General features: G+C 38.5%; 1 protein-coding gene across 1 annotated transcript in view; it reads left to right on the forward strand.

The window, feature by feature from the left end:
- The first annotated feature begins 1,838 nt into the window (after positions 1-1,838).
- The window catches only part of LOC106084832 (uncharacterized), a 49,598-nt gene continuing 26,418 nt past the window's right edge, over positions 1,839-25,018 (forward strand). The window contains exon 1 of the mRNA XM_013248764.2: positions 1,839-2,337. Coding sequence (XP_013104218.1) covers positions 2,211-2,337 — 127 coding nt within the window. The 5' untranslated portion in view covers positions 1,839-2,210. The remainder of the gene's footprint in view (positions 2,338-25,018) is intronic.

Raw genomic sequence — 25,018 nt, forward strand, 5'->3', positions numbered from 1 at the left:
CAACATACGTGTCCAATATGGTTTGAATATACAGGGTGGCTGATGAATATTGCTACAATGATGAATATTGCTACATTTTTTTTTCGGTGTATGGAATACATTTTTCTTTTATTCATGTTAAATTAAATTATTAAATTAATTATTAAATTATTATTAATTAAATTAATTAATTAATTAATTAAATTAATTATTAAATTATTATTATTAAATAGAAAAAAAGTTATTACATTTTTTTTTGGTAGCGGCTTTCATCAGCCACCCTGTATCTATAGCTTTATAAACCGATCTCCTGATTTTACTTCTTGAGCCCCTACAAGGCGCAATTCTTATCCGAATGGACTGAAATATCACACAATGTCTTCTATAATGTTCGACATTCAATTCATTTATGGTCCGAATAGGACTATAACCAATAGCATAACAGTTCTTATTCATTATGCTTTGTTTATCTAAAAAGAGATACCGCGCAAAGAGCTCGACAAATGCGATCCATGGCGGAGAGTATATAAGATTCGGTCTGTTCGAACTTAGCACGCTCTTACTTGTTATATAATAGTTTCGATAAGCAGCTCACCCAATTCTTTGAATTCCGAACTTCCCCATATCTCTTGATGTGCATTAGCATCACTTCCTTCAATGAAGTGCTTCTTCCCTGCAGAGCGGGCTTCAACCAGCCACTTAAGGTTTGAAGGCAGCATCTCTGAATCGACAGCCAGTAATGATATTTATTAATTTCAAGGCTGGCTACCACTGAATCTTCAGTGCTTAGCGACGGAAGAAGAAAAACATTTAGACTACTCTTTGCAAGAATACAGGATCTGCGTCTCCCATTTCCCGTACCCTTGAATCGTTTAAACGCCGGAATTCTTAGTCCACGAACCATTCCCCCATATACCCATGGTTCCTGGATAAGAAAATTATTCGAGAAAATTATATTAAATAGTTGTTTACTTGACGTACATTTGTTGTCATCAATTTTATTTTATATTTGGCACAAAACTGGGTATCCTCTCTTTTCTCTCCATACTCCATAAACTTTATACAATGTATTAAAAAAGTATTTAAAATATGACCATTTCGGAAATATTGAATATTTCATATCATAACTAGGACACACAAAAATGTTTGCTTACAGTTGACGATATTGTAAATTTCTTCAATATTATTTTAAAAATACTTTTAGGCATACTTATGAGTGAGTATGCATAAAAATGGTATCAATTGCAACAAAAAGGCAATTTTCAATTATGACAATACTTGGTAGCCTAACAAATGATTCAATTGTCGCGTGAAATGCAAGACAATGGGTTACGAGGCATCTTCGAAACGAAAGACTTAAGACACGTACTCGTGAATTTTCCAAATGCTATCCTGGGCTGTGAACAACTTATGTGCCATTGTAATGCCAATGAATTAATCAATGCGGTTGGGCCACAATCAATTAGCCGCACTTACCACATGAGTAGCCGCAAGTTTCCGCTGACGGCTATAACAGCTTTAACTCAGCGGTATGCTCGTTTGGGGGGCCCAGCTCAAGTCATGCTTAGCTTATGACTTCTATGCATACCATGAGAGAGTGTGACTGCGAGTGTGTTTGTATGTTTCTATGAGAGTTGTTTTACCAAATGGAGAAAAATAAGTTGAAATATTTTTTCTCTTTGCCATATCTTTTCTCTTTCCTTTTCGCGCTCAGACCACTCTTAGGCTCTTTCGTCTAACAACTGAAGTTGGTTGGTTAGGCTGTAAGCCGGTATAAAACTTCTTTCGTATGCCAGTCATGGCTTAATATCACCTTGAACTTGGTAGTGTTCGGATCGTAGCATCATATCATAAGTGAATAGCCCATAAGGCGTTTGGTGGCATCGTCATCAACAGCGAAAAAACAAAAGACCCAGAAAAAAAAAATTGTGGCACAGCCATCGAAGTTATCAAAAAGAAATGAAATGAGTGAAATTTGAATGAAATTAATTTCAAAGAAATTTGAATAAGTCATTGGCTTGGTGGGAAAAGAAACAGCAAAAAATTATATAATATTTAAACATAAACAATAGGTTAAAAAAACAACGAAATGATGTAAATCAACAAATAATATGCCGGTAAAATCTTTTCATTAAAAGGATTTGTATTGCACCAAGTGAGTGAGTTTACAAAGCAATTATTTGAGAAAAACGTTTATCAAGAACGCCAACATAAATAACTAAGACTAAACAATGGATTGGCTTGCGACGAGTGTCAGTGTTCTGGTGCTGCTGATGATGGCTTTTATGCCATCTGCCCACAGTTGGAGTGCAATACCCAGCACACCACCGAGACGAGATGGACGCCAACAAAGAAACGGTAAGTTTGCAACTATTGTCTTCAGTTTTCTGTACTACTCAGCCTTACTAATGAACATTTCTGAACAAGTTTTTCACGTTGCGTTTTTCTTTTGGAGGAAATCTTATCAATGCATAATTTCATTACATTAAGCCAGTGTACATAGCATTTTATTAGATCTTCTCCTCTGGCGAATTTTACAAAACTTTGTGCCATGGCAGCAAAGAGGATACATAATGTTTTGGCACACCATGGTGCATTTCTCCCACTTGTATTTCGCTTGAAAACTTTTACTTTTTTTTGCAATTTCGGAAAAAAATTTAAAACATGTTTGAGATAGACAGTCGATACGTAAAATTTATGAATAAACATGAGTTTAATTTATTGAACAATGTTTTTTTTTTAATAAAAAGCAGAGATGAATAGCGAAGCAGAAATCGATATCTGTGTATATGGGTAACAGCAATAAAATCAGTACCACAAATTCATTCATTTTTCAATTTGCAAAAATATTGAGAAAATTACAAATTGTTAATTAATGCAGAACGAGTAAGAGCGTGCTAAGTTCGGTCCGGCCGAATCTTATATACTCTCCATCATGGATCGCATTTGTCGAGTTCTTTGCGCTGTATCTCTTTCTAGGCAAACAAAGAATAATTGATAGGAATTGTTATGCTATTGGAGTTATATCAAGTTTTAGTCCGATTCAGACCATCGATGAATTGAATGTTGAAGACCATAGTAGAAGTCATTGGGTAATATTTCAGTCCATTCGCATAAGAATTGCGCCTTGTAGGAACTCAAGAAACATAGTCGGGAGATCGGTTTATATGGGAGCTGTACAGGCTATACATCACGGGAAAAGTCGTTGTACAAAATTTAAAAATCAAATCAAGACCACAGATCGGTTTTTATGGAGGCTATATCAGGTTGTTTTCCGATTTAAGCCATACTTAGCACAATTGTTGGAAGTCATAACAAAACACTTCATGCAAAAATTCAGGCAAATCGGGTAAGAATTGCACCCTCTAGTGACTCATGAAGTCAAGATAAAAGATTGGTTTATATGGTAGCTAACTCAGGTAATGAACCGATTTAAACCATTCTTAGTACAATTGTTGAAAGTCATAACAAAATACTTTATACAAAATTTTTGCCAAATCGGGTAAGAATTGCACCCTCTAGTGGCCCAAGAAGTCAAGATAAAAGATCAGTTTGTATGACAGCTACACCAGATTATGAGCCGATTTGAATCATACTTAGTACAGTAGTTGGATATCCAGTGATACCAAAACACAACATGCAAATTTTCAGTCAAATCGGACGAGAATTGCGCCCTCTAGAAACTCAAGAAGTCTCGACGCAAGATCGGTTAATATGGCAGCTATATCAAAACATGGACCGATTTGGCCCATTTACAATCCCAACCGACCTACACTAATAAAAAGTTTTTGTGCAAAATTGCAAGCGGCTAGCTTTACTCCTTCCAAAGTTGGCATGCTTTCGACAGACGAACGGACATGGCTAGATCGACTTAAATCGTCATGACGATCAAGTATATATATACTTTATTAGGTCTTAGACAAATATTTCGAGGTGTTACATATGGAATGACGAATTTAGTATACCCCCATCCTATGGTGGGTGGTATACAAATATGAAGTATAATCCATATCGTTCTATATAATCTTATATATCAGGTTATAGACTGATTTGGACTGTATTTGGCACATATATATTTTGGACGTCGTAACAAAACAGCCGAATCAGACAAAAATTGCGAATTCTTGAAAAGAGCAAAGAGCAATTTTGAGGCCACCGTAGCTCAGAGGTACGGTGGCCTCATAACGCATGTCTGCCCATGACGCTGAACACCTGGGTTAGAATCTTGGCGAGAATATCATGAGAATTTTCTGCGGTGGTTATCCTCTCTTAATTCTGGCGATATTTGGAAGGAACTGTGTCATTTGGTGTGGCAGCCATGTAAAAACTTCTCCACAAAGAATTGTATCACTACGGCACGCCGTTTGGACTCGGCCCCATATCGTTGCGCTTAAACTTGAATCGAACTGCAATCATTGATTTGTGAGATATTTGCCCCTGTTCCTTAGTGGAATGTGAATTGCCAATCTAGTTATTTTGATGTTAAATTTTTGCGTTTTGGCCAGTGTGCGGCCTGTTGCAGAATAAAATCACTTAGTTCAGAAGTTTCATACGGCTGTATACCCAACAAATGCCGCCAGCAAATACCGCCATATTGTCATTATGGGTCTATATGTCTTGTGATGTTGTCAATGGCGGGGTTGTCCCTCAGACACTTAACTAACAGTTTCCTGCTGTATTCTCAAACACCTACCGTTAGCCATGATCAATCGTTATGTTCGGTTTGAGTTGTGTTTAAAGGGTGTGGCGGGCCCATAGACACTTCGCCCCGAAAAAGAATATATAATTCAATTTGAGTTCCACATTGACATAGTCGGTACAAATGTCAAGTTTGAGTTGTGTTTTGGGAGTTGGCGACCCGCAGAAACTTGATCATGATATGGGATAACCAAATTTCATTGAAATAGGTTAATAAAAGAGCATTTCATGCACCTAAGACTTTAAATTGGGAGATCAGTCTAAATGACAGATTTGTCTGAATATGGTCCGATCTGGATCATACTCGGTGTGAATATCAAGGGATCTTATACAACTTACTTTTCTGAGTTTCTCAAAAGAGTGTTATAAATTAGCTTTCGATGGACCTAAGAACTTTTTGTAGGACATTGGTCTATATTGAAGCTATATCCCATTAATGTCCGATCTGGACGATACTCAACGTGGGGATTTCGAGAATTTTAATTTAAACTCACTGCTCCAAATTTTAGCGAGATCGGAGATAAATATAAGCCCATTGTATGAGGTGTTGTGTACAAAACTTGTGGGATGTCATTTCAATTTACATAAAATTTAATAAAAATTTTTTAATGCTGATTTTAATTTCGGTCTGTACATCACGTGAAACGAACTCGTATGGTGTCATTAGACATATTGAAAAAAGGTTTTTGTTAAATAATTTGAACTTAAGATGTCCCGAGGCATTTCATGTGTACAGCAATTTCAATATGTAAACAAATATATTTTCATACACGTGTGTGACCAAATAAAAAAAAACATATATACATATGTACATATACAATATGTAATGTACGAGTAGATAATGTGTATATTGTTACTTTCTATAACATGTGATAAAAAAATACAAAATGATTAAATGAGTACTTATTGTTTATCGTTCCCATTAAACCTGTACCATATTTAAATCGAGTTTGTTTCCTAAGTCGTTTGTTTTGAAATTGCCCATAGCATTAAATTAATGCAAAAACGTAAGGTGTCTCAACAGAAAGTTTGCTGATTGATTGACAGACATTCAAACTGCTTGCATCTCAAATACTTTAAAATGAAATTTGTAATCATAGAAAATTATATATAGGGCGATACATTGTTGGTATCGAATCCAATTTTAGAAAGATTTGAATAATTATAATAGCAGCATTATTTCATTATAGGTATAACAATTACATATTATCGCTTATAAGAAGGATGCACCTGTTGGTTAAGACTTAGAATAAAGTAGTTATGCGAGAATAAGAGCAATTTTATTCGCGTTACTTTCCCAAGCCATTTGTATGCACGGCAACACGCCTTTATGTTTTCTATGGTCTTTCTTCTTCCATGGCAATACTTACTGGTCATTGCTTTATAATTGCAAGTCTTCACTATGATGATTTTAAATAATTTTGAGCCTTTCATTTAATTAAATTGGTGTTGCCAAATGGTTTTCTTTCCCTCTCTCAAGTATAGGCGCTTTTCTAAACTATAGTCTACTTTAGAGTAGAACTAAATTGCAACCTGTTCTATTCTTGCAACACTTTGATTCACTTCTGTGCTGAAAACATTTGAATGAATGCATAATGCATATGACTCTAAATGAAACCGTAAACCGTGATATTTATTTTGCTATTCTTCTTTTCTTTTTGAAATTGCACCAAAAGGTACAATGACTGCGGCCAACATTTCAGGTTTGATATGAAACTAAAAGGGTGTTTTGTTGAGCATGCGCAAGAAGTGGGTCATATTTACAATGATGTTAAGAACGAAAACTAAAAAGAAATAATAAAACCACTCTGATGTATTAAGTTAAGAATGTTTTTAATGTTTAGGTAAACATGAAATTTATACTCATACAGATGTATGGGTACATACATGTCTATAAGAATGTACAAGTACATAGCACTACAACTAGGGAAGACAATATGAAGTGTTGATAGCTACAATTCATATTGTCTAGTTATAAAGGGTTATTAAATGTGTGGTATGTCAAATTTTAAACTATTGATATCCGATGGGTAGTGGAAGAATATTTCAATGCTTTCAGGGGAAATTAAAATACAAAACACAAGTAAAAGCGTGCTAAGTTCGGCCGGGCCGAATCTTATATACCCTTCACTTTTTCAAACATATGTGAGCTATATCAAGTTATTGACCGATTTGGATAAGTACATGCCGTAAAAGTCATAGAAAAATATCACCTCCAACATTTCAGGCAAATTGAATAATAATTTCGCCCTCAAGAGGCTCAGAAAGTCAAATTGGGAGATTGGTTTATATGGCAGCTTTGAACCGATTTAGGTAATATTTGGCACAGTTGTTGGAAGTCATACCAAAACGAAATGTGAATTTGAGCCAAATCGGATAAGAATTGCTCTCTCCAGAAGCTTAAGAAGTCAAGACTCAAGGTAGGTTTATATATAAAAACATGGACCGATTTGGCCCATTTATAGTCCCAAAATTTCTAGACAGAAGGACGGACGGACGGATGAATGGACGTACGAATGGCCATGGGTAAATCGATTAAGAATGACAAGACGATCAAGACTATATACACTTTGTTGGTTCTCAGATCAATATTTCGATGTGTTATAGTAGCAGTTGTAGTAGCCGTCAGATAGTCCAAAAGACTAAATATGACTATTCCAGCTGCCACCTCCATAAATAATCTCCAGAATTGAATCTTTCGACGAATTCAATGAAAATAAGAACAAGTCAGCCGATATACCAATACCCACCACCTCGGATATACATATATATAAACAATCTTTCGTCATAATGCGGTGGAAAATCATTTATGAAAAATCCTTTTATGGGTGCGGGATACCTTAAATCGGGAGATTGGTATATATGACAACTATATCCAAATATAGATCGATCCGGACCATATTGAATATGAATAATTATTACAAATATCAGCGAAATCTAGTAATAAATGCTACTTTTATGGGCCCAAGAACTAAGATCGGGAGATCGGTACATATGGCAGCTATATCCGAGGGGAAAAACGCAACCCATTGTGCATAGTTTCAGCAAAATCGGTTAATAAATTCTCCAAACATAGTTTGGGATATTGGTATGCATAACAGCAAAATCTAAATATTGCCGGATCTTGACCATACTCAGTGCGAATGCTAAGTTTCTGCGAAATCGGTTAAGGGGGCTTAAACCTTAAGTCGGGAGATCGGGATATATGGCAGCTATATCCATATCTGGACCGTATTGAACAGGGATGTCGACAGGCCTTACACAACTCACTGTCAGAAATTTCAGCGAAATTGGATAATAAATGTAGCTTTAGTGGGCTTGAGACCTTAAATCGAGCGATCGGTCTATATGGGGGCTATGACAAGATAAAGTCCGATATAGCCCACCTTCGAACTTAAAAGAATATGTGCAAAGTATTGCCATGCTATATGGATGAATAAAAATTTGAGGTCAGAGTAAACAGATCTCAATCGGGACATACATACTGCACGTGGGAGTTAAGGTGGCTGCGTCCGCCAGATCGCATTTGACCCAGAACCACTCTGGTTTGCGGCCCGTCGCAGTTCGGAGGCGTCAGATCTGAATATTATTGCTATGCGTGTCACGGAGCTGACGAGATCACACTGGCGCTGCATAACTTACCACAGACCGCCAAATTGCTGTGTACGTGGTCTACAAGGCTTCTTTATCGGCACACCAAGTGGTTCCGGCAAGTGATTTGAGGACCTTCTTGCTATTCTTGACTTTAACGCAAATTTCTGTGACATGTGGGGAGAATATGTAAGAGATGTCAAATGTGACACCAAGTATTTTGGGACACTTAATGGTCGGAATCATTTCGCAACGGACTATCACGTTCAGCTCATTATTCACTTCACGCGTATTTGAAGTGAACAACGTGGCTGAAGATTTGGTGACAGATATGTATAAATCCCTTGCAGAGAAAATAGCTGTACGTTCGTTGAGGTGTTGCGATTTCTTATCCCTGAATTCCACAAATGACTGACGACCACACAGATAATTCGCCTGGGTGGAGGGACGTGTTGGTGATGTCCTCAAATAGTTTTGCATAGCGTACCATATCGAATGCCTTCGATAGGTTCAGTGCCACGACGACCGTCCTATTGCATGGCTTGGGCTGATTGAAGCCACGGCAAATGCGTGCGGTGATGGCATGCAAAGCAGTTGTTTTTAATATGCTAACTACTAACTAAGACTAAATTTCCCATGAACTTTCCACTAAGGAACAGGGGATTCTTCTCTCATATCAATGAGAGCAGTCCAATTAAAGTTTAAGCTCAATAGGGGGCCTCCTTTTTTATTCCGAGTCCGCACGTGCAGCACAGCGACACCTCTTGGTAGAGAAGTTTTAGTATGGCAGTATACCTCAAAATGTAGCCAGCATTAGTAAGGGGATAACCACCGCTGAAAATACAACTGATGTTCACGTCGGGATTTGAACCAAGGCTTCGTCGTCAAAGGCGGACATGCTAGCCTCTGTGCCACGGTGGCCTCCTGTTGCATTCTGCAGTCTTCGAATTCCATGCTGATGATCGGCGACTAGAAATACTCCAACGAGGCTCGGGTGCATTATTCCCTCAAGCGTCTTGACTACTGGTGAGAAAAAGGACCTTTCGAGGTTTCAGTAGCGGGATCACTCTGCTCATCTTCTAGATATTGGTTGCTATATGAGTGTTCAAAGACAGGTTGAGGACAGTTGTTAAGTACTCGGCTCCAAGTAGATCCAGATTCTTCAGCATCAATGTAGAGATTCCGTCGGGGCCCACGCCTTGGACGACTTGGCGCCACGGATGACATTCGCAACTTCCTCCAAGGTAAATTGTGATGGCTATTCATCGGCTTAAAAACCACGGATATGACGATTGGCTCTGCTCCTAATGCTGTCACTCTCGGTGATAAATTGACTGTTTAACAATCTGGCGCATCTCTTCGTTTCTGTCATAGTTACGTTCCCAAAACTGAAGACTGAGGAACGGTGAGGTGGTATAGTGTTATCACGTGGACGTTGAGTATGAACATCTTCACGGACAGTTAACTGGCCATCGGGGCCGTGATGGTAAGGTCATGAACAGTTTGGGGTGTAAAAAGGAGATGTTTATCTCCTTCTCAGAGCACATATGCATCGTTTGGGTGCCGGGCCATAGTAGAGTAAAAGGAATGTAAGGGCAATCGAGTTAGTCGTAGGAGAAATAGGACTGCCATCTGTAAACTTGGTGAATGTGAAGCCTTTTGGACCGACGCAGCTCGAGTATAGGTGAATATCCTTTTTTATCCGCAAGTTTTAGGGAAATTTGACTTCTCGAAAGTATTAATTTTACAATTTTTTTTGTTTCTTTTTCGCGACAATCTCAATGATAGGAGATTTTCTTTGCAAATGGAAAAGGAAAGCTAGAGATTGCAACACTCACCAAACACTGTTGTATTTTAATCGTATTTATTGTTATTACCACGATAACCATGCTCGACAACCCTCTCTATTATCTGTACTTTTTCCGAATGCTTGTGTTTTCGTGTAATGACAGACTTTTTTTCTGCGACAATTACACTGCTTCCATGGTGCACTTGATTCTTTGCATCTGTTGGAAGTTGTATTGATGGCTTCGAACGCTAGACAACGGCAACGGCTCTCACTGTTGCTTCGTGTGCCCAGGTTCGAATCCCAGCCGGGCTCTGCCGAATTTTTTCAGTTTCTAGTTTTTTGTCTGTTAGAAAGATCATTAAATTTCACACACACACTACTTAATTTACTTAGAGTAGTCTGCAGTCCGACTGACTTAGGCATTATCGTCCATTGTGATTTCAGGAACAGAAAAAGAACAAGTAAAAGCGTGCTTAGTTTGGCCGTGCCGAATCTTGGGAACCACCATGGATTCTGCCAAAAGGTTATGCAAAGTAAATTTAATAATTTTTTTCTACATACGAAACTTCTGTCAAACCAAAAATAAAAGCGAACAAGGATGATCGAGAGACCGGTTTGTATGGGAGCTATACTAGGTTATAGACCGATTTGGACTGTATTTGGCACGGTTGTTGGAAGTCGTAACAGAACATCGCGTGCAAAATTTCAGCCAAATCGGACTAAAATTGCAGTTTGTAAGGGCTCAAGAAGTCAAATCGGGAGATCGGTTAAAATTGGAACTATATCAGGTTATGAACCGATCTAGACCGTACATGGCACAGTGGTTGGAAGTGAGGACAGAACACAACATGCAAATTTGAGGCAAATCGTAGTAAAATTGGAGCTTCCAAGAGCTCAAGAAGTCAAATCGGAGATCGGTTTATATGGGAGCTATATCAGGTTATGAACCGATCTAGACCGTACTTAGCGCAGTTATTGGAAGTCAGAACAGAACACTATGTGCAAAATTTCAGCTAAATCGGACTAAAATTGGGGCTTGTAAGGGCTCAAGAAGATCGGTTTAATCGGGAGATCGGTTTAAATGGGAGCTATATCAGGTTATGAACCGATCTAGACCGTGTTGTTGGAAGTGAGAACAGAACACAACATGCAAATTTGAGGCAAATCGTAGTAAAATTGGGGCTTCCAAGAGCTCAAGAAGTCAAATCGGGAGATCGGTTTATATGGGAGCTATATCAGTTATGAATACATCTAGACCGTACATGGCACAGTTGTTGGAAGTGATTACGGAATATAAAATGCAAAATTTGAGCCAAATCAGGCTAAAATTGCGGCTTCCAGGAGCTCAAGAAGTCAAATCTGGAGATTGATTTATATGGGATCTATATCTAAATCTGAACCGATTTGGCCCATTTGCAATCTCCAACGACCTACATCAATACTTAGGATCTGTGCGAAACTTCAAGCGGCTAGCTTTACGCGTTCGACCGCTATCGTGATTTCGACAAGCGGACGCACGGACATGGCTAGATCGACTTAGAAAGTCGAGACGATCAAGAATAAATACATTTTATGGGGTCTTAGACGAATATTTCGAGGTGTTATAAACGGAATGACTAGATTAGTATACCCCCATCCTATGGTGGTGGGTATGAAAATGCTTTTGAGTTCCTTTCGTTGAACCATTCATATCGTTTTAAAAAACCCAACAGTCTGCGAATGTTGACATTGAGAATTGGGAACATAAGATGGAACTCCTTCTACTTGCTAGTGCGGGACAAACAAACAGCAGATGTTCAATAGTCTGTTCTTCTTCGTCGTCTCCACAGCTTCTGCAGAAGTCGTTACTTGCAACCTTCAGCTTATCAGTATTTTTTCCGATATAATAGTAACCTGCCATGATGGAAAAAGTGAGTGAGACCTCTGATCTAGCCAACGACAACAAAGCATTAGACCTTTTCAAGTCTAGATTGGGCTACATTATTTTTAATCATTCACAATCCGCACAAGGTAACCATCTGTCATTCGTTGTCCCCGGTAACTTTTCCTTCAAGAAATGATACATTTTTTCAACAATTATATTATTCATTCTTATCCACTAGTAATCTAACCAGAAACGTGCTATTTACTTTGTTTTAGGTGGAATAGCGAATTACTAAACTACTTTTATCATTAAAATAAATAATATTTTTTTTAAAGGAATTTTCTATACAGTGATTAATTTGAATAACACTATTTATTGATTTAAACTATATTTCATAATAGTAAAAGTTTTCTTATGAACGAACATGAAAGTTAATACCCGAATACAATGGGTGGTAACTGCAGAAAAAGTGATAAAACAAAATAGCAGAAAACTTTAGATTAAAGATGCAAATAGTCAATTTGCAAATCTCTTGATAGTTTCGCATAATGCTTCAGCTCATGTATAAAACAAATTCGCTCAAATATTATGTAAAGTCTGAAAACATAAAACTTTAACGCAGTGCAGTTTCTTTCACAAAAATTTAGATACTTTTTAGTTTTGTTTGCAAAAAATGCTTCATGGCATGACAGAATGTGTGTCTGAAAATGTTAAATAGACCGTTAAGGGTCTTATATCTCACTGATCTGTATGTTAGACAGGTTTAGTTAGAACGTTTTTATACCCACTACCATAGGATGGGGTATAATAATAGATATATATATATATATATATATATATATATGTATATATATATATATATATATATATATATATATATATATATATATATATATATATATATATATATATATATATATATATATATATATTGATCCTCAACCACATAAAGTATACACTGAAAACAATAGACCGATTCAAACCGTTCTTGGGACAATTGTTGAAAGTCGGCTTCCAGGGGATCAAGAAGTCAAATGGGGAGAAGTCCCTCCGTCCGTCCGTCTGTCCGTACGTCAGTTCGGACGTTATCACGCTACACTCTTTAAAAATTGAGATATTGAGCTCAAATATTGCACAGACTCGTATTTCTTCCATACGCAGGTTAAGTTCTTGAATGGGCCAAATCGGACTATATTTGGATAAAGCTCCTATATAGACCGATCTGCAAATTTAGGGTCTTAAGCCTATAAAAGCATCAATTATTACCCTATTTCGCTGAAATTTGAAATGGTGAGTTGTTCTAAGAACGGACACGCAAACGAAAAAAATACCATGATTTGCGGAACTGCATCTGGAATGTCCGCACTCTTTATAGAGAAGGTGCAGTATACGCGATGGCGGATGTATTAGAAAAGTACAAGGCAGGTATTACCGCCTTACAGGAAGTGCGATGGACTGGGAATGGCGTCACTACAACACCAAACGGTGACGAACTATACTATAGCTGCCATAACAGAAGGCATGAATTTGGCTGTGGAATTGTGGTTAGTGGGAGATTGAAACACCTTGTCTCAAGCTTTACTCCGGTGGACGAGAGGCTAGCCACAATCCGCATAAAAGCCAAATTTTTCAACATCAGCCTTATTTGTGCCCATGCCTCGACGGAAGACCAACAAGCAGACCAACGATATTTTCTACGAACGCCTAGAGAGAGAATATGACCGCTGCCTCGCCCACGATATTAAAATCGTTCTGGGAGATTTAAATGGGAAGATGGGGAAGCAAGATAGCTTTGGTCCAACAGTCGGAAAGTTAAGCCTCCACGAGATCCAGCACCAGATTTCAACATAAAAATATTCACATAGCCACATGGCTTTCAGCCGATGAAAACACGAGGAACAAAATTTATCACGTTGTGATAGATGGAAGGCATTCATCCAGTGTGTTAGATGTAAGATTGATCCAGGGAGCGAATATAGATTCGGATCATTACCTTGTTGCAGCAAAGGTTCGCACTCATTTGTACATGGTGAGGAAAGTGCGATCTGACACTGCACGGAAGCTTGACATTGAAAAGCGGCATACTCCACTCGACTGACCCAACTGCTTGATGAAAGCACGCCTAGTTCCGATGATATAATGGCGCAGTAGCAAACTATTGCCCACTTCATGGAAAATGCCACGCAATTCGTACTTAGGTACCGGAAGCCTCCCCCATGAAAACCCATGCTACGACCAATAGTGTCGAGATGCTACTGAGGCCAAGAATGCGGCATACAGAGTAACCATGCTATAAGTAGCAACGCACCAGATGAAGGAGAGGTATCGAGAGAAAAGGAGAGACGAGAAAGAAGAAGGAAATGGAAAGACGTGAGTATTATCGAATTCTACCAAAGAATCAAACATCAAACTGATGGCTTTGGTATAGGCACATTTTCATGCAGAGACAAAGAAGGAAATCTGGTAACTGACTCAGATAGCATGCTGAGAATATGGAAAGAACACTTTACCCAATCGCTTATGTCCGACATTGGCGGCGAAGAGGATACCGCAAAACCTATCCCTGATGATGGTATATAATGATTACCTCCTAGTCAGAATGAGGTCCAAGTAGCAGTGACCCGACTGAAGAACCACAAGGCAGCAAGAGCCGAAGGGTTACCCGTTGAACTACTTAAAACCGAAGGCGACGCGCTGATAAGTCGTATGCATCAACTTGTATGCGCAATTTGGATAGAAGAACGCATATCCGATGATTGGAACCTCAGCATACTATGTGCCGTACACAAGACAAGAAGGAATGTACCAACTACAGTGGAATAAGTCTTCTCCCCATCGCATAAAAGATACTCTCGAGCATACTATGTGAAAGATTAAAACCTAAGGTCAATGGGACCCTATAAATGCAGCTTTAGACCTGGTAAATCTGAGTTTGGTATCCCTGCAAAATCAATAAGACTCTGCAGGATGACACTTGCTGATACACGTTCCTCAGTAAGAATAGGAAAGAATCTCTCCGAAACATTTAATATCAAACGAGGTTTCAGACACGGAGACAGCTTGTCGTGTAATCTCTTTAATATCCTGCTGGAGAAAAGTATACGAAATGCAGATGTGAATAGATATGATATACTGCGGACAAGACAACACATGCTGCTTGCCTATGCCGACGACATCGTCATCATAGGTCTGTCACCGGAAGTATTGGGTTGCCCAAAAAGTAATTGCGGATTTTTTAAAAGAAAGTAAATGTATTTTTAATAAAACTTAGAATGAACTTTAATCAAATAAACTTTTTTTACACTTTTTTTCTAAAGCAAGCTAAAAGTAACAGCTGATAACTGACAGAAGAAAGAATGAAATTACAGAGTCACAAGCTGTGAAAAAATTTGTCAACGCCGACTATATGAAAAATCCGCAATTACTTTTTGGGCAACCCAATAATAACTGCAGCCTTTGAAATAATCGAAAGAGGATCAGTGAAAATGGGTCTGGCAGTAAATGGAGATAGAATGAAATGGATGGTATCAACTCTCCAAACGCCATGTACAACCTATCAGATAAAGAAAATGGAAAAAGTTGGGAATCACAACTTTGAGATAGTCAGCAACTTTATATACCTCGGCACCGCTGTAACCGAAACGAATGGCACCAGTTTTGAGATAAAGCGAAAATTAATACTGGTAAACAGATGCTACTCTGGATTAAGTAAGCAGTTTAGAAACAAGGCTACCTCTCGACAGATTACACTATACAATGATACTACATTGGTACTTGTGAAAGCAGATGAGGTAGTGCTTGGAGTATTTGAGAGAAATATATTGACCAGTTGGCATTAATGGAGAATATAGGCGTCTGATAAACCACAAGCTGTATGACGACGGTGGCATAGTTACACGTATCAAAATTCAACGGCTGCGTTGGCTCGGTCATATTGTCAGAATGGATGAAGAAGCTCTAGCAAACAAGTCTTTTGAAGGCGACCAAAGGCCCGATGAAAAGATCAATTGGTGGGAGACACACCGAAACTTAGTGTCAGAGATTATAAAATGCAGAATAAAACGCAGAAGGACGGGGCGCCTGGAACGCTATTCTATGTTTGACTAGTGGAACAAATGTTCTGTCATGGCCAATTAAAGTAAGTAAAATAAGAGTTGTTCTAAGCCACCCGACATCCGACCCAAATATGGTTAGGATCAGACTATATATAGATATAGCTGCTATATAGACTGACCTGCCGTTTTAGGGTCTCAACCCCATAAAAGGTGAAATTATTACCCGATTTCGCCGAAATTTGAAACTTTGAGTTGTTTAACGCCTCCCGGTATCCAACCAAAATATGGATCAGATCGGACTATATATAGATACAGCTGCCATATAGACCGATCTGCCGATTATGGGTCTTAAGCCAATAAAAGCCGAAGTTATTCTCCGATTTCGCTGAAATTTGAGATGCTGAGTTCTTCTTAACCTCCCGATATCTGACTCAGATTGGACTATATTTAGATATAGTTGTCAGTTATACAGATCTGCCGATTTGGGGTCTCAAGGCCATAAAAGCTGCAATTATTACCCGATTTCGCTGAATTTTTAAGCTTTGAGTTGTTTTACGTCTCCCGGCATCCAATTCAAATATGGTTCAGATCGGACTCTATTTAGATATAGCTGCCATATAGACCATCTGCCGATTGAGGGTATTAAGCCCTTACAAGCCGCAATTATAACCCTATCTCGCTGAAATTCGAAGTGGTGAGTTGTTTTACGCCTCCCGGCATCCAACTCTCATATGGTTCAGATCGGACTATATTTAGATATAGCTGCCATATAGACCGATCTGCCGATTTAGGGTCTTCAGCCCACAAAAGCTTTAATTATTACCCTATTTCGCTGAAATTCGAAATGGTGAGTTGTTCAAAGCCGCCCGACATCCGGCTTAAATATGATTTACATTTGACTATATTAAGATATAGCTGCCATATAGACCGATCGGACGATTTAGGGTCTTAAGCCCATAAAAGCTGCAATTATTATCCGATTTCGCTGAAATTTTAAACTATAAGATGTTTTACGTCTCCCGACATACGACTCAAATTTGGTTCAGATCAATCTATTATTCGATATAGCTGACATATAGACGGATCTGCCGATTAAGGATCTTGAGCTTATAAAAGCCGCATTTATTAGACGATTTCGCTGGAATTTGACACAGTGACTTGTATTAAGCCTCCCGTCATCCAATCAGCACATGGTCCAGATCAGACTAATTTAGATATAGCTGCCATATAAATCGATCTTCCAATTTAGGGTCTTAATCCCACAAAAAAGCGGATGTGTTGCCCGATTTCGCTGAAACTGGGACCTCAATCAAATATGATCCAGACCAGCCCCGATTTGCATATCACAAGGGATATGGTAGTGAAGTTGTTATAAAAGAGTATGATTAATTTATCCATGTCGGTGGGTATCCAAAGTTCGGCACGGCCGAACTTAACACGTTTTTACTGGTTTTCGTTCTCTTCTTCCAAAATCTTTAAGACCCATATAGTCATGATCACTACACATTAATTACCTTATTAAATATAAACTAACAAAATTGTAAACTTTTAAAAAATGTTTCCATCAATATGTTTTGCACAAATTTCATAACCCATTGCATATCCATTGTTAACCATTCTTAATTTAGCGCCCGACAGCCGTAAAAGTACACCAACAATAAGGTATTTACAAGGCAAAGCCGATGACAGACATGTGTACGTATAAACACCTTTGTTAAGTTCTGTGCCTCTTCTTCTGTTAATTGGGTTATTGCCTCCATTTAGGGGGATTTTATAAGCTTTGGTTCCCAAAACCTACATAAGTAAACATAAGACTTTTTTGTTTTCCAAACGACGAGTTGGTTGTTTGGTGACTTTGTTATTTTTTTTTCTTCTTTGTGTTATATGAAATTAAAAACAAAATTTTATTTTCCATTTTTTTGTAAAACCTGAAATTTGTGAAAAGTGAAACACTTGTCTATTGCACTACTAGGTTGCTCCACCAAGTGATCAATCTAAGACACCTTCTCCAAATCGGCATTGAACCAATATGGCCAACAAGTTGAGTTTGTTAAGTTTATTATAATTCAAATGAAAAAAAAAAATACGCACAGCTCGTCTGACTAACTCCAAAAAGATAACCACATGAGTATGGTATTGCGTATGGCTTAAACGTCTCTCGTATGTGTCTCAAATGAAAGTGGTGAAAGTACAATACTATGCAATGTTAATCAAATAAACACGACCGACACCCAATTGTGTTGATTTCTTAAGAAATAAAGAAATAAAAATTGCAATATTGAGTAATTTCGATGATGTTTTGTCATAACAAAAGAAAGAAAGAAATGAAGACGTATGATTAATAAGATTGGGTTATGTTAATATATAACACTAGATGACAAATAATTTTAGAATAAATGTAGGGGATTTTTTTGAAAGTTGTAGAAGCTTTGCAGACGGGATTTCGAAATTAGTATACCATCTATTCTATGGCGGTGGTTATAAAAGTCTAGACAATATTTTAAGAGCATGGTTTTATTCATGCAAACGCTAATGGTATGACAATGACAATAAAAAACGGACAGACATTACGAGTACTCACATACTTCATGAAGATGCAGAGCTATATTTCAAGGTGTTACAAAATAAACAGCAAGACTTGTATACTTTTATAATATTTGTTGGTTGTCGACTAGTGTAAACATTTATGTCATGTTTTATTTTTATCCATTTGAAGAATAGTAATCTTACCTATTATATGATTTGAAGAAATCTTAATAAAAGATTTTGAATTTATTAATTTTTTCCCATTTTAATTCATCTCTTGGGCATGGCTGATATCAGGCAGCTAGTCATTAGCCGGCAGTGCTAATAAAACAATGCCATTCATATTGGCTTATGAAAGTCTTACCACAAAAGGCTTAAACCACCTGGCTGGCTCTCTTCATTTGACGTTTGCTGCTATAAATTCGTTATTATTATTCTGAATAAGAGCTCACCACTCAGTTTGTTTATGAATGAGAGGCGATGAAAAAATTTTACAAAGAAATTATCTATCCTATGAACGATTGACCACCACCAACTTCATTTGACCATAAGTTTTGGGTCTACTTTTGGTCTCGTGCCATTGTTGGCGTTTTATTCGTCGCTGAACACATACAAAGCCAGTGAAAGCCATCACGCTGCAGTGCAATATGGGCTGAATAAATTATTAGTACTTAAGGGCAAGAATGTTATTTATTTATTTACAATGACTAACGATTTGCCCCTGAAGTAGCATAAAATGTTTAATTTTGTGTAGATTGCAAAATAGTGCATTTCATTTGCGGAAATCGTCTAAAAGTCAATTGTAGGGCTTTTGGATATTGTGAAAGTCAGAGAGACTTTTTTGGATATTTGATTAATTTAGAGAGTCATGATAAAGAGTAGTTTAAGTAAAAAATGAAAATTGCAAATTTTGCCCATGACCATTCCATTAAGCAACAGGTGCAAATTTCTTACATATCAATGAGTGCGATCCGATTCAAGTTGAAGCTCATTGGTAGGGGCCTCCTTTTTATAGCCGAGTCCGAACGGCGTGCCGCAGTGCGACACCTCTTTGAGGGGAAGTTTATACATGGCTGCCATACCAAATTGTATAGTACCTCACAACTGTCGCCAGCATTAGGAGGGGATAACCACAGCTGAAAATTTGTTCGAATGTTCTAGCCAGGATTCGAATCCAGGCATTCAGCGTCCAAAGCGGACGCCAACTTTCATTAAAATCCGGTGAAAATTGCATACCTTATGTCCCATAGCAGTTATATCGAAAAATGATCCGATTTGGACCAAATACTAATAAGTACAAGTCATTTTTCAATTGTGTATAACAAAATATTGGTCTTTTTATTAGATAAATCTAAAAATAAACCGATCTGAACCTCATACAACATGGATTTCGAAAAGCCTAACATAAGTCAATGTGTCAAATTTCAGTTAAATCGGATTATATATGCACCTTTTTTGGGGTGAAGGCTTTAAATCGAGATATTCGTCTATATGGCAGCTATATGCAAATCTTGATCGATTTAGACCAAATTGCAGACATCTGTTGAAGGGCTTAACTTAACTCTCTGTCCCAAATTTCGGCAACATCGGACAAAAAACGCGCCTTTTATGGGCCCAAAACATTAAATCGAGAGATCGGTCTATATGGCAGCTACATCCAAATCTGGACCGCTCTGAGTGAAATTGAAGAAGGATGTCGAAGGGCCTAACACAACTCACTATCCCAAATTGCGGCGACATCGGACAATAAATGCGCTTTTTATGGCCCCAAAACCCAAAACCTAGAGATCGGTCTATATGGCAGCTATATCCAAATCTGGACCGATCTGAGCCAAATTGACGAAGGATGTCGAAAGGCCTAACGCAACTCACTGTCCCAAATTTCAGCAAAACCGGATAATAAATGTGGCTTTTATGGGCCTAAGACCCTAAATCGGCGGATCTTGAGCCCTTAAAAGCCGAATTTTTGTTCGATTTCGCTGAAATTTAAAACAGGAAGTTGTACTAGGGGCCCTGATATTCGAATCCGAATATGACCCATATCGGACCATATAGACCGATATGCCGGTTTAGGGTCTTAAGCCCCTAATAGGCGAATTTATTATCTGACTTCGATGAAATTATAAACAGTGAGTTGTTTTAAGTTCGTTGTTCGTAGTCCAAACAACTCAACAACAGGTCGCTGGAGATTGCAAATGGGCCATATCGGTTCAGCTCCTGGCTCCCATATAAACCGATCTCCCGATTTGACTTCTTGAGCTCCTGGAAGCCGCAATTTTTGTCCGATTTGGCTGAAATTTTGCATGCGGTGTTCTGTTATGACTCTCAACAACTGTGCCAAGTCCGTTCCAAATCGGTCTATAACCTGATATAGCTCCAATATAAACCGATCTCCCAATTTGACTTCTTGAGCCTCTGGAAGCCGCAATTTTTGCCGATTTGGCTGAAATTTAGCATGCGGTGTTCTGTTACGACTTCCAACAACGGTGCCGAATACGGTCCAAATCAGTCTATAACCTGATTAGCTTCCATGTTAACCGGTCTATCGATTATCCATGTTCGGTTCCTAGAAACTTAAATTTTTTCTGTTTTGACAGAAGTTTGGTGTGTAGATTATTCTATTATGCCCTTCAACTAAATTTATTTTGTATAAATGTTTAGCAGAATCCATGGTGGTGGGTTCCAAGATTCGGCCTAGCCGAACTTAGCACACTTTTGCTGTTTACCTTTTTCTGTGTAGTACGAACCATGTATCTAAACAATAGCTATTCATTGCTTGATGATAATTCCAAATTAGTATAGATTACCACAATTTGTAGAGAAATAGTTATCTCTATATAATACGATTGTACTCTCTTGGCCGCCTAATCGATGCGAATCTCATTAAATTGCATTACACTTTGTTTCTCACTCTCAAAATCGTGATGAAAATACCTCAATTTGATGAATATTATTTTCCTTCAAACATTTCGAAATTGATTGAGTTCACAACAATCAAATGATGAATGTCTCGTTGCGCACATTTCCATAGAGAGAGAGAGAGAAAGTGAAAACGGAATATCAAACAACTAAACAACACCAAATACCATTAGATTTCTCTAAAGGATGTAAAAAAAAACAAACAAACCAAATACAAAATAAGCAACAAAAAAAGACCAATGTCATGATGGCAATGACATTTCATGGGAATTCGTGATGCAAACGACCACAAAACCAACAAGATGTTTTAATATGGCCCATAACTCTTCCTTTACTGCAAACAATGGAAGGACAAAAGTGAATCTTGTGGTGGTGTTTTATCTTTAAAGTGTGTGGGCAAAAGTAGATGTCACTGCTAGAGCGCTTCAGCAGTCATTTGACTTTTTAACCTGATGGCAAACCTGTACAGCATACAAACTGCAATCTCCTCCACACTACAATGCCGCTAGAAGTTGGCAAAGGTAATGCGGTGTGGCTGTGCTGATGGAAAAATTCGATGTTGATGTTATATTTGTATGATTGTTCCTGGCAACTGGCAAAGGTTTCTCTGGCCTTCTACTACTGGCTACTGGATGGAAATTTAATGAGGATCTATAAGCAATGTCTAGTTGCTCACTGATTATGGTAGTTAGTTGGAAAATTTCTCAAATATAAAAACATGAGCACTTGTATTTGGAGAAACAAAAGTGTTTAATGCACAATGGGATTAAGGGTTTTAATTTTATGTGTAAACATGGTACAATGAATAACAGACAGAAGGACAAGTGAAGGTAGACCCATGTAACTTTAAGCTAATCTGTAGGATCAGTTCCCTTTGATCTACTAAGCCGAAGCCACAATCTAGAACTCAAAGTATTGTTTGGACTACAATCGTTCCTGATAGAACCCGTAGTTATAGACTTTGCATTAGATACTAAACTACTGCGTGTCATTCGGACTCTGAGGAACTTTTAATTAATATAAAAACATTACTTTACTTTTACTTTAATTGGCCTTGACAGAATATTTGTTCCACTAGCCGAACGTAGAATAGCGTTCCAAGCGCCTCGATCTTCTGCGCTCATTCTAAAATCTCTGACACCAAGTTTCGAAGTGTCTCCCACAACTTGATCTTTCCATCGGGCTTTTAGTCTTCCCGGTTTGCGTGTACCACCGTGTTTGCCTTCAAAAGTCTTCTTTGCTGGAGCTTCTTCATCCATTCTGACAACATGACCTAGCCAACGCAGCCGTTGTATTTTGATGCGTGTAACTATGCTATCGTCGTCATACAGCTCATACAGCTCGTGGTTCATACGTCGCCTATATTCTCCGTTAACGCAAACTGATCCATATATTTTACGAAGAATCTTTCTCTCAAATACTCCAAGCACTGTCTCATCTGCTTTCACAAGTACCCATGCTTCAAAACCATATAACAGCACGGGTAGTATCAGTGTCTTGTAAAGTGTAGTCTTCGTCTGTCGAGAGATGGCCTTGTTTCTAAACTGCTTACTTAGTCCAAAGTAGCATCTGTTTGCCAGTATTATTCTTCGCTTTATCTCAAAACTGGTGTCATTCGTTTCGGTTACGGCGGTGCCGAGGTAGATAAAGTTACTGACTCAAAGTTGTGATTCCCAACTTTCTCCATGTTCTTTATCTGCTCGGCATAGGCAAGTAGCATGTGCTCTCTTGTGATTAGTGTGCCATATCTATTCACTTCTGCATCTCGTATAATCTTCTCCAGCAGGATATTAAAGAGATCACACGATAGGCTGTCTCCTTGTCTGAAACCTCGTTTGGTATTAAAGAGAGAGAGATTCTTTCCTATTCTTACTGAGGAACGCGTATCAGCAAGTGTCATCCTGCAGGGTCTTATTAATTTTGCAGGGATACCAAACTCAGACATGGCTTGAAATACCTTTGAACGTAAAGGAGTATCGAAGGCGGCTTTGTAGTCAACAAAGAGATGGTAGGTGTTAATTTGTCCTTCTCGGGTCTTTTCCAGGATTTGGCGCAGTGTGAATATCTGGTCTAGGATGGATTTACCAGGTCTAAAACCGCATTGATAGGGCCCAATTATCTCATTGACGTTAGGTTTTAATCTTTCACACAGTACGCTCGAGAGTATCTTGTATGCGATGGGGAGGAGACTTATTCCTCTATAGGTGGCACATTCCGTCTTGTCTCCTTTCTTGTGTACGGGATATAGTATGCTGAGGTTCCAATCATCGGGTATGCGTTCTTCTAGCCAGATTGCGCATATAAGCTGATGCATACGCCTTATCAGCGTGTCGCCTCCGGTCTTAAATAGTTCAGCGGGTAACCCGTCGGCTCCTGCTGCCTTGTTGTTCTTTAGTCGGGTTACTGCTACTTGGACCTCATTCTGACTAGGAGGTAAACATTATATACCATCATCAGGGATTGGTTCTGCGGTATCCTCTTCGCCGCCAACATCGGACATTAGCAGTTGGGTAAAATGTTCTTTCCATATCCTCAGCATGTTGTCTGTGTCAGTTACCAGATTTCCTTCTTTGTCTCTGCAGGAGGATGTGACTGCACCAAAGCCATCGGTTTGGTGTTTAATTCTTTGGTAGAATTTCCGGACTTCATTTTGACTCCCGTACATCTCAATTCGCTCGCACTCACGTCTTTCCATTTCCTTTTTCTTTCTGCGGAATAGACGTTTCTCCTCTCTCCTTTTCTCCCGATACCTCTCCTTCATCTGGCGCGTTGCTACTGATTGCAGGGTTGCTCTATATGCCGCATTCTTGGCTTTTCATTTTCCATGGAGTGGGCAATAGTTTGCCACTGCGCCATTATATCATCGGAACAAGGAGAGCTTTCATCAAGCAGTTGGGTCAGTCGAGTGGAGTATGCCGCTGCCATTTGTTGTGCCTGCAGCTTTTCAATGTCCAGCTTCCGTGCATCGTACTTGTAGAGATTTCAAACCCACTTTCGCAAAATATATATAAAGGGTGATTTTTTTGAGGTTAGGATTTTCATGCATTAGTATTTGACAGATCACGTGGGATTTCAGACATGGTGTCAAAGAGAAAGATGCTCAGTATGCTTTGACATTTCATCATGAATAGACTTACTAACGAGCAACGCTTGCAAATCATTGAATTTTATTACCAAAATCAGTGTTCGGTTCGAAATGTGTTCATTCACCGTTCAGCGATGAGGCTCATTTCTGGTTGAATGGCTACGTAAATAAGCAAAATTGCCGCATTTGGAGTGAAGAGCAACCAGAAGCCGTTTAAGAACTGCCCATGCATCCCGAAAAATGCACTGTTTGGTGTGGTTTGTACGCTGGTGGAATCATTGGACCGTATTTTTTCAAAGATGCTGTTGGACGCAACGTTACGGTGAATGAACACATTTCGAACCGAACACTGATTTTGGTAATAAAATTCAATGATTTGCAAGCGTTGCTCGTTAGTAAGTCTATTCATGATGAAATGTCAAAGCATACTGAGCATCTTTCTCTTTGACACCATGTCTGAAATCCCACGTGATCTGTCAAATACTAATGCATGAAAATCCTAACCTCAAAAA

Source organism: Stomoxys calcitrans, chromosome 1, assembly GCF_963082655.1.
Source record: "Stomoxys calcitrans chromosome 1, idStoCalc2.1, whole genome shotgun sequence".
In the NCBI taxonomy this organism is placed as follows: Eukaryota; Metazoa; Arthropoda; class Insecta; order Diptera; family Muscidae; genus Stomoxys; species Stomoxys calcitrans.